We start from the raw sequence: 11,506 nt of genomic DNA on the forward strand, positions 1-11,506 counted from the left end.
GGTCGAATGGACTCCCAAAACGGATTAAGTTTGAGAACCAAGGTACCACTGTACTCACAATTGGGAAGCCGGCCTGCCAAATAGTTCTACCATTCCATTGATATGATGGGCAACCTGCTTGTTACACAATGAACTGGTGTTTTTACTGTTTATGAGAAATAAGCCCAAAATGATTTTTTGCAGCTGGCAATGAACAAGTGGGGATAGCCACAAATAAATTAATCCAGTCTTTATTCCAGAGATTTTATATTTCTTATACAGGTCACTAGAACAAGTCTACCAAACAGAAATGAACTGTTGTGATATGATTTCTCTTTCAATACTGCATTTTGACATTATCTCACAAGTAATCAGTGTTTGAGAAAAATTATCTAGTTTTTCTGTTGCATGAGAGAAATTCTTCATCTCAAGCAATGACCACAGTCTTTGTAAAAAAAAAAAAAAGACACATTATGCATTTTAAAAAAAACACTATGAAGATGCTTTACTTTTCATTTATAAAAAATTATTTGGAAGCTTGAAATTGAAGTTTGCTGCTTGACCTTATTTTTCATCTTCCTGTCTCCTCCCTGATTCTGCCACTTTCACCTTTGTTAGTCTATGGTTGTTTCATAAAGCACAGGGCAGTGGCACAACAGTTTTAATGAAAACCCTGGGGATATCAGAGTGAAATAATATTTACATGAGCAATAAAAACTAGCCAGAAAGTCTATGTAGAGATGGTAGATAGGCTTATAAATCTTAACAGTGTTCCTATGAGGTAGCACTGACTACAACATAAACCTTAGGAAAGCCTAAACCCCTGCCTTAAATTGCTACCTCCTTGAAAAGCCTACTCTAAATGCAACACTTTCTTTAGTTTCACAAATAAAATGTATTTTAAATGCTTTCCCAGGACAAGAGGTACAAATGGACACAAGTTCTAGAACTGCAACCTTCATGGATGTTCAATGCACATAAATATTTTAGATATAATACACGTTCAAGATCCATCCTTAAGAGCTTCTGCCATACTATTATGCAAAGCACAGCCATGCTAAGTCAAAGATAGAAACCATAATTCCACATCTATAAAACAAAGTAGAATTAGTGGCAGTTTTATTGCCGTATACAAATTTAACCAACATGGCAAACCATGCCAAAAGGATTAGAACAGTTTCAGGACGTATGTACAGATTGTACATTTTGGAAACATTTGAACAATAAAAAAAATGCACAAACAGATTCGCATCATGAATTTAACTAAACAAATGGGCTGGAAATAGTCAACGCATTTAACGGGATTACAAAGGCACTTCCCTACTCAAAATAGGAAATGACAATCTGCAGCCTAGAGGGAGGTTGAAGAAGAGTGCTTGTCAACTACTGCACAATTTCAACTGTAAGAAAAAATAAGCAAGATTTCAAAACATTTATAGGATTCAATGTGATCCACTTCTGAACATTCATACAGTCTCATCTTTGTTTTTAGATTGTTTTTCTTGATTCTCTCGTTCTGTACTTTGGCTCCTCTGATGATCATGTTTGTCTGAGTGGTCCTTATCACTGTGATCGTGTTTATGGGAACGTTCTTTGCTTTTGCTACGTTTTCGTGATCTCTCTTTACTGGGACTAAGGTCTCGTTTTCGGGACTTTTCAGCGCTATCAGTTCTTCCTCTGCTTCCACTTCTGCTTCGCTTATTTGATTTCTCTTTGCTTTCACTTTTGTGTTTACTAGACTTCTCTTTACTCCTGCTTCTACTGTGCTTGCCAGCATTCCTACTCACACTTCTGCTCCTATGCTTCCGGTCCCTACTTCGGCTCCTGCTATGCTTCCTTTCTTTCTTGGAATCTCTTTTATCATCCCTATGTTTCCTTTCATCTTTTTCATCTTTATGTCTCCTCTCATCGATTTCACTCTTGCTTTTTCTGTCCTTTGATTTTTCTCTAGAACGATCTCTCTCCCTAGAGCGCTCTCTTTCCCTTTCAACACCTCTCTCTTTCTCATAGTCACGCTCCTTCCTTCTACTACGTTCGTTTTCTTTCTCCCTCTCCCTCTCTCTGTCCCTTCTGTCTCCTTTTCGATCACGACTTCGACTTCTGTGCCTCTCTCGGCTTCTACTTCGTCTTCGCTCCAATGCCCGATCAGAACTTCGAGATCTTCGCCTCTCCCTCTCCTTAGCTTCTCGCTCTAGTCTTTGTCTTTCCCTCTCCCGTTCCAATTCTCTATCAAAACTGGATGACCCACGGCCTTCACGATGACGACTTCTGCTTCTTGATCTTCTAGGTGACCTCCTGGGGCTCAAGGACCTTCTTGGAGACCTACATGAAAAGAAATGCTTAAGAAATTGAATTTTTCCAACAAGAGTTTCAGCAAACTTTCACATTGTATTTTGTATACCCTTTTCATTCTATTTCCCTGTACTTATCAAGTGTACCAAATCATCCAATATTTTTAGAGGTCTGCATAAATATGAATAAAGTGCTCTACAGCTGGTGTTAGTAGTAGGCAAACTGTAGTAGTGTAGTAGTAGGCAAACTGTACACCATGATCTGTTGATAGACCACTGGATAGTTTCAGGTAGACTACCTAGCACTTGATGGTTGCTAGGATTCTTGCAAATACTATTGGTCTAGGTCAGGGGTCTGCAACCTTTAAGGCAAAAAGAGCCACTTGGACCCGTTTCCGAAGAAAAAACAACAACTGGGAGCCGCAAAACCATTGCGACATTTAAAACAAATATATCTCCGGAGCCGCGATCTGACAGCGGGCGGGAAGGTGACGTCGGGACGGTGCGTGACTAATGCACGCACCGCCCCCATGCGACGTCACAGCCAGTACAGCACCCACCACAGTGAGGAGTGTCGGGGCGCACAATGCGCCTCCTCCCCTCGCTAGTATCCGCCCCAGAGCCACGGCAAAGATGTAAAAGAGCCACATGCGGCTCCGGAGCCGCGGGTTGCAGACCCCTGGTCTAGGTGAACGCTAGCTCCAGCCAAGCAAAAGTGCATATTCTGGATAATAAACATCAAATGATGTCTTGTTCCAAGTATGCATTTGCACCTCATAATTTTAAAACACATGTGGACCATACCTATCTGGTAAGGAAAAGAAGGAAAACCATACATGCCTAGAATCAACCCACCCTAGATAAAAGGCTATGTACTTGTGCCAGCAGACTCTTACTTTAGCCATATACACTAAGTTAAACAAAACATAGCGTAGCTCATCTGCTATATGGGAATACCACCATTCCTATAGAGAAATTGTAAGGATTATTGAGATAATGTATGTGAAGCTATCTAAAGTACTACATAAATGCTATTACTCATTTAGAAGACCACACTGCAAACATAACTACAAAAAGTTTTGATTATGTGAAATTATAGGATGAGAACGTCTAAATTAAGTAACTTATTTTGTAAAGTTAATGTATAACCTTGAACGTCTACGTTCCGCATGCCTGTCTACTTCTTCTACTCCCTCCTTGCCATCCTTCTTGATTTTTCTAGGCCTGGCTTTAATTTGTTGATCAATGTTCTTTTGTACTGGTACAGGAATCCTTGGAAATAACGTAGAAAACCATTCCAGCTTAGTTAGAAAAGAGCGCAGCATTTCTCCAATGGTCATGACACAGCCGCCACCTGCTTTCACATCAAGGTCCTTCAAAAAACAAACACAAAACAGAACACAAATTCTGAATGTAAGAAACCATCTAGAGTTTCCTTTAGAACAAATGCTACTATACTGATTGCCATCTTTCAAGTTTCAAATATGACGGCTTAGCTGTTTTTGCTGGTAAATAACTTGCCTAAGAACTTCAACTCTTGTACCTTTGCATTTGGCCCTATGTTATAGAGTGGGAGTTGGATTTAATGCATATGCATGCAGGTGCATACCAATCCTGCAGCCAATAGTAAAGGGCTCATGTCTCAACAGATTAGTGTAACATTTGCTTACACAGCTGGCTTGTATGCTACCATCTTTTACTGTTATGCCACAACTTGCTTGACATTAATTCTCATTTTTGAGGATTGTGGTCACAACTGAACAATTGAGGATGACTATTTCCTGTCTAAAAATGACCAGAAAAAGTTGTAGTAGAAAATGGACCCTACCTAAATCGGAAGCAATAGCAAACCAACTGCCATGAAGCAGTGAGGTTTCTAATTTAGAGTTATGCAAAAAAATAAATAAAGGAACAAATAATTGGAAACTCATAATCCATGATGACCATTGTCTCGGAAAAGGGTCATTACCGCATGAAGGCCTTCTTGCTATGCCCTCTCACAGCTCAGGACATGTTAGTCAGCTATTGTCAGGCCCAAACCTATAGTGCAAGCACACAAGGAAAGTGAGATTTGTTATCTAAAACAGGAAGAGAAAATCTCAATGTAAAATTGCTTGCACTCACACACATTTAAGTGTTCAGATATACAGTATTTCCAAACAAAACTGCTGCACAGAGATCTAAAGAAGAAAATAAAACACTGGCTTAAATGTAGTACCTGAAGTGGTACATACAAAAATAAGAGCACCAGTGAAAAAGTCAAAGCACTAACAACATTTAGCTAGATACATCCAGAGACACAACGCTGAACTGCTTTCACATCTTCAACAGTGGCAAACTGAGAGAAATGTTAATATGTAGAAATGATATTTCTGTGTTACTTCAGTTTTAATTAGTTACATGAAAAAGAGGCCAAAGTGATCATAAAGCAGTTAATGAACAGGAACCAAGAATGCCATTCTGTATTACTAGATTAAGGGGAGTCAAAATATATGCAATTAGAGCAAAAACTACAAGCATAAAATAGTCATGTAACCTTAAAAAGAGCACTGCGTAGTCTAAGCGAGACATTACGATTGTGTGCTGGATCCCTAAAGGTCTGTTTTTGCATGGGATCTAAACATTTACTGTGGCAGTAACTAGCAAACTACACTGCAAGGTATTAGTATGAATCATCAATGACTACTTCTAGTGGCAAAATTCAATAGTTCCTATAACATAGCATATACTTAGGACAAAGGCTGAAATCTGAGATGTGTGGTAAAAATGCTGCTGAAAAGAGAATCCACACTAAAAATAGCACCCCTTTCAGCAGTTTCTGTATGGTCTTATTATCACTATTTGAAAGTTAAGAAGTTAAAAGAAATTTGCTAGTTCAGTGGCAGTGCTATGAATTGAAAATTTTAGAAAGCAACTACAGACTGCAGATGCCCCATTCAATTCTGCTTCGTCATTGTCCATTTACTTTCATGTAAACAAACAAAGAAACAAACAAACACCCACCTGATTTTTCAGGTTTCATACTTGGTTAAAAGATAGAGATATTGTCCCATACTGTAGTTATCTTTCTAAGTATGCATTCCATTTGCCCCCAAGCAGTTAGGCTGGTGATATATTCAATTCCAACTTATTTTAAGGGTGTAAGAATGTCCCGTAGTCTCTGTTCATTGCAAGTTTGCAAACCATTAAAGATGAGAAAGGTTTTACTTTTCACATGGTTAAAAACTGTTTTCCAACATACAGAAGTTCATCTCAAAGTTACTTTACTTAAGATTTCAGAAAGAAAAGAAAGTAAATTATTACCCTTGTTGACATACCTCCTCATCATCAAGAAAGGATTCAAACCAGTCCCATAAATCAGTTGGAGGCTGTGTGTACCTTGAAGTACAAAGAGACTGTGTAAATTTAATAACATTTTTTGCAACAAAGTTAGCTGACAGTTAAGTATATGGCTACTTACCTAATATACATGAATCCAAGGGCCCTAATAAAGGGGGAGTCCGTATGAGTTATCAACCCCATCACTTGCTTACGGGTAAGCTTCAGGGTAAATAGCTTGTACAGGAGGCAAAAGGCTGTAGACACTATACCTCCAGTTCCAACACCACGCACCTTTAGAGATTAGGAGGAAGAGAAATACAACTCATTTAACACTAGAGAGTAAGACACTGAAGAGAAATACTTTTCACTTCAGTACATATAACATTAAGGATTTTTTTCCTGCAAGTTTGTAAGCTCAACACTTAAGGAAGGTCATCTGATTCACTTAGAAGTTGTGGAGCAGTGGGTGACTGCACTAACATTTCCTGAAGCTGAAGAGCCCCATCCAGACATTAGGCCTACAATATTTTTGGAGGAGGTATGATTGGATTTAGTCTCCACTTCCAACTATCGAACCAGGAATGCGTGGAAACTTCCCAATGGCCTAAGCTGATTGAGATCTGAATCTTAATTTTTTAAAAATAATAACCAAAGAATTTCAAGTGAATGAAATAATTGTGAGGCATGAAAGTTAAGCAGATTTAGCATGGTTTATATATAATATTTTTTTGAAATTCAAAAATTTACTTGGGAATTATTTTTGAACTATTTGTGAACATTTTATGATGTAACAATTCAATAATATGCACTTGTCTTGCATTGTTTAGAATCCAACATTTTCTTTTTCGTTCCCTATTACAAGTAGCAAATCAGTCATGCTAACTTCGAAAAAATATGCCCACAATGACCAGTCAGTTAAGGCTTTAGTGGCATAATCTATCAATTAACTTGATTAGAGCTTACGACACTAAATTTTCTGCTGAGTTCAGTGTTGCATTTTTGAAATGATTAGCTACCATATAAAAAACTTCAGAAGGCACGTACTTCTACTTACCCCTCCGCACATCCCTGTCTGGCCTGCTGTTTTTCTGCTGCCTTTCTCCCAAGGCTCAACATGTGTAACCTGAAAACAATAAAGCAATTAATCAACCCATCATCATTTTAGATTTACATTTTAACTCAGACTGTACTAAGCACAGTGTGTCATCGACACACCCATTCCTATTGCCCCCACCCTCAGCAAATAGTAAGGACAAATCATTCCTCAATCCCAAGTCCAATACAAAATGAGCGAGAGGTGTACTTGCTAATATCTATTTAAAACTAAGGTCATGTCTCATATGCACAATTATTTGAGAATAAGCTCTGTCAAATATTTTTGACTTGCTTTTAAATAAATAAATAAAATTGTACTAGCTCCGTTATTATGCATTTAGTTTTGGTTATGTTATGTCCATCACTTTGGTATTCTATATTAAGTGGTTTGTAAATTCTAATCATGAATAATAAATGGCAAGTGTATGGTTGTGCAAAGTAGTGGTGACTTAGGCAAGAAGCCAAGGAATGGAGAAAGTAGTTCTGTTTGCTAGGGGTCCACAAATTTTGGCTGGCCCTAGTAACCAGCTAAAACTTGGCTCTACACTACATGTGTGCCTATGACAAGGGGAGGAATATTTTGTCATTGATGTCATTTTGAACTTCAGAGGTATTCTGAAGCTTGTTCTTATTGCACCAAACTTGAAAAACATCTGACTATTTTCAGAGTCTTTGTAAAAGACAACAAGCCATTCTTCAGAAAGGTCAGAAATTAGGGGCTCCTGCCAATATACACAATAATCATCAGCTATTAATGGACCCCTGCCATTACCTGAAGGGACTTTGAGTTCATTTGTTGAAGAACTGACTCTTGTGTGGACCATCAAAGCTATAAGCATTACAATACAGCTTCTTCCCAAGCTGTATGTTTCCGAGCACAATTCAAAGTGTTGGTGCTGACTTTTAAAGCCCTAAATGGCTTCGGCCCAGTATACCTGAAGGAGCGTCTCCGTCCCCATTGTTCAGCCCGGACACTAAGGTCCACCTCTGAGGGCCTTCTGGCAGTTCCCTCACTGTGAAAAGTGAGGTTACAAGGAACCAGGCAGAGGGCCTTCTCGGTAGTGGCGCCCGCCCTGGGAACGCCCTTCCATCAGGAAATAAACAACTATCTGACTTTTAGAATACAGTGGTTATCTCTGGATGCGAAAGGGATCTGTTCCCGAGCCCCGTTCGCATCCTGAGTAGAATGTAACACGCGACTGCGCGTCTCGCCGCTTCTGCACATGACGTCATTTTGAGCGTCTGCGCATGCGGTGAAACCTAGAAGTAACGCGCTCAACCCGAAAATACTTAACCTGAAGCTACTTCAACCCAAGGTATGACTGTACATCTGAAGGCAACCCTGTTTCGGGAAGTTTTTAATGTTTGATATTTTATTATGTTTCTAATATTCTGTTGGGAGCCACCCAGAGTGACTGGGGAAACCCAGCCAGATGGATGGGGTATGAATAATCATAATGACAATCATAATCATAATCTAACATGATTTGCTCCAAGATACATGGGAAGAGAACATGTTGTGGCTCTTCACACCCCATCTCTGTACCGATTTCCAGGCATGAAATTATTGTACAGTGCGTGCTCTTCTCAATCTAGTCCAGGTTTTCTATGCTATCTTCATAGTGGGAAGGGCTCCCACTTCAGTGTTACAGGTGCCATTTTGCTCTGTGCACATATTCAACTGAAAAATTATTAAAAGCTTGGAGAGGACAGAGAGTATGATTCTAAGGCTCACCACTGTTTGTTCACAGTACAGCATGGTTTCACATTACATTGAAACCATCTCCTAGGCTGCAATTCTATCCATGCTAAGAAGCTTGTAAATCTCAGTGTAATAAAGAGCATACATTTGAGTAAACGTGATTGCTCTACACTTCATATGAAAACTATTTCAACTTGTTCTTATTTATTTGAAGTATTTCCAATATACATGATTTACATATGTAAGACAATTTTGACTGACAAATTACAGAAACTTAATAGCTTTCCCCATGTTTCCTATGTTTTAATTTAAGCATGAATGAAGCATATTATTTGAAAATGTTGCTTTAAGTTAACTCTGGGGGTAAAGGAGGCAGTATGAAAAAAACAAAGGAAGGAAAAAATGAGGAAAGCAAATCTTAATCAAATAATAGAAATTGTAAAATAAAATAATAAAATCATGGGAAGGATCCCCATGGATCATCTAGTCCAACCCCATGCGATGCAGGAATATGCACCCATGAGGATCAAATCCTTGACTTTGGTGTTTTCAGCACCATGCTCTTACCAACCAAGGTAACCAGCATATCAGATATAACTGACATTTTTGGCAAGTATATCTTACATTTTGGTAATCTTTGGAAGGGCACCAGTGGCAGGAGGCATCATTAGGGAAAGCACACCTCGGTTTAAGAACGGACTTCCGGAACAGATTAAGTTTGTAAACCAAGGTACCACTGTATATTAAGTGGTATAGAAATTAAAGAATCAGTAATCAATATTTTGCTTAAGGTAGCATTTTTGAAAGTGAGGCGATTTAAATGTAGATGGACCCTACAAGCTCTAGAAATAAATCATTTGCTAGTTAAAAAGAATGAGGTTTTGTTGCTTTTAAATTAAGTGGTAAAAAGAGTCACACTATGCCACACTATAACCACTGTATGATCAGCAAGAGTCAATGAAATTAACCGAAGGTCGTAATGCCTCCTGGAAAATGCAGATAGATCTGATTTCTCTATATTTGATGTTATGAAGATATGGATTAAGAGAACAGAAGTGGAGAAAAACTTGGAATATAAACACACTTATCTATGAGCTCAATTAATTTAAATTCAATAGCCCAATCTAACAGCCCACTTGATTTCTGCTTGTGCTCCCCCCCCCCAAAAAAGTCTTGAGCATATCAAATTATTCTATAACAAAGTACGCTAAGTGTTCATTAGAAACAATGTAACCTATGGAGAGTTCAAGTCCTTCCTCCTGTATTCCCTCAAGTCCCATACCAAAGTTATTTCAAAAGGACCAGAAAGTACAGAAAAATAAGTGAATTTAAAAGGCAACGGTAGCTATATCTGTCTGTAAGAAAACTCCCCACCAAAATCTAGTTGGATAGTATTTTTATTGAGACTACCCAAAATGTCAAAAACATGTGGCACTTCTGAGTTCTTCAAAACTGTTAATCAGTTATGATACACAAAAGGGGTGTGGTTGGAGAATAATAAATGGCTACATTAGCCCAATTTTTTAACTGTTTACCCCCCCGCCCCCTTTTGTGACAATCTGGTTGGTCCCAAATGACATTACTCCACTGTGAATTTAGGTAATTTTAAGATATCTAAGTGGTGGGCTAGGTTCTGGGTGAAGGATTGGGAAGTTGTGGCTCTCCATATGTTTTTCGACTCCAAAAACACCTGAAAGGCCACAGGCTTCCCATCATTGTGTTTAGCTCCGCAATTCAGGATCACACCTGAATAGTAACATTTCAACGCTTAAACTGGTTCATAGAAAATAAATGACAGTCATAATCTTCCAGGTTACAGAACCCCGATTTAATCAATAAAAGACTGTATTAGCAGCCATAAGAATGACTGAAAGCAGGGTCACACACATCAAACTAAACAGCTTTTACTCACAGCATCTGAAATACACAGCCTATTAGAATTCCATTTTAAGACAGCCGTAATCAACTAGTTGGCCTCAAATTTTAACCTATTAGCATTAAGATTAGCAGGACAGTGTTATGTTGGTATAAAGCCAACGTAACAGAGAATGCAGCTGGTTACCTCCTGCTGAATTCCTCAACCGCCTGTTTTAGATCTTTGGCTAGGAGAGGACGTGAACATGCTGCCCAGTACACTCGCCAGTTTTAACACACACGCAGCGCTGGCAATAAGTTTCTAAATTCAACCAACATACAAGTCTGACTGGTAAGATATTGGGGGGTGGGAAGAGAGATCGAGAGAGATCGAGATCTGGAGTTTGGATTGAGACAAAGAATTGCATAGCCATTTCCCAAAGAAAAAAAGTAGCCACATTACAACTACATCGCCTTCTCTCTGACGACCGTGGGAAGAAATAGGTCAGCATCTCCCATTTTGATGGCGAGACTGGAATAAAATATTCATTATTATTAAAAATAGTATGGGATAGGATTGTGGAAGAGACAGCTGCGAAGAGCCTTATGTTTTTGGGCCCAGGCCAGATGAGCCCTGCTCGGCCACGCGGTGATGAGCGAACCAAAGGATTTGAAAACAAGAATCTCGCCGGCTTCCCCCGAAAGGACCTAGTTCCTTTCCGGTTCCCGGCTCACCTTGAAGTAGATTTCGTCGACCACCTCGTGGTAGGTCTTGAGCTCGTAAAGCTGCACCTTGAAGTAGGGCGAGGAGAGGATGTTGGTGAGGATCATGGGGTTCAGGTTCATGGTCTTCTCGTTCCCCCACAGGGGCAGCACGTTGCCCTGCTTCCCCGAGGCCGCCGGCTTGGGCCCCGCGCTCTGCAGCGGCAGCGGAGGCGACAAAACGGCGCCGGCCTGCGGGAGCGGGAGAGGCGGCTGCTGCTGCTGCTGCTGGCCTCCCGGCTGCTGCTGAGGCGAATGCTGCTGCTGCTGCTGCTGTTGGTGGCAGTTCCCGGCGCCCACGACGGGGCAGTTGTTGGCCATGGCGTCGCCGGAGAGGGGCGACTCCCGCTCACACCGAAACAGCGGTCGGCCGAGCAAAGGCCGCAGCGGCGACGAGGCGAGCGGAAGCCTCTCGGGGAGAACGCTGCCGAGCCGAGCTCCGCCAACCGCCAACAAGATGGCGGCCGCTGCGGAAGTGACGGAAGGGCCTTCCCGGGCTCGC

At 40.3% G+C, this 11,506-nt stretch overlaps 1 protein-coding gene and 1 long non-coding RNA gene across 2 annotated transcripts; one reads left to right on the plus strand and one right to left on the minus strand.

The window, feature by feature from the left end:
* Positions 1-214: 214 nt before the first annotated feature.
* PRPF38B (pre-mRNA processing factor 38B) lies at positions 215-11,466 on the minus strand. Its single transcript, XM_028732616.2, has 6 exons — positions 10,978-11,466; positions 6,646-6,714; positions 5,731-5,882; positions 5,588-5,648; positions 3,420-3,643; positions 215-2,301 (listed from the first exon to the last, which is right to left on the minus strand). The coding sequence occupies exons 1-6, from the start codon at positions 11,323-11,325 to the stop codon at positions 1,446-1,448; spliced, it is 1,710 nt and encodes a 569-aa protein (XP_028588449.2). The 5' UTR covers positions 11,326-11,466; the 3' UTR covers positions 215-1,445.
* On the plus strand, positions 2,291-6,174 carry LOC144327764 (uncharacterized). Its single transcript, XR_013392858.1, has 2 exons — positions 2,291-2,616; positions 2,959-6,174. It is a non-coding gene; the product is annotated as an uncharacterized LOC144327764 (long non-coding RNA).
* Positions 11,467-11,506: the final 40 nt, after the last annotated feature.

This window comes from Podarcis muralis, chromosome 5, assembly GCF_964188315.1.
Source record: "Podarcis muralis chromosome 5, rPodMur119.hap1.1, whole genome shotgun sequence".
NCBI lineage: Eukaryota > Metazoa > Chordata > Lepidosauria > Squamata > Lacertidae > Podarcis > Podarcis muralis.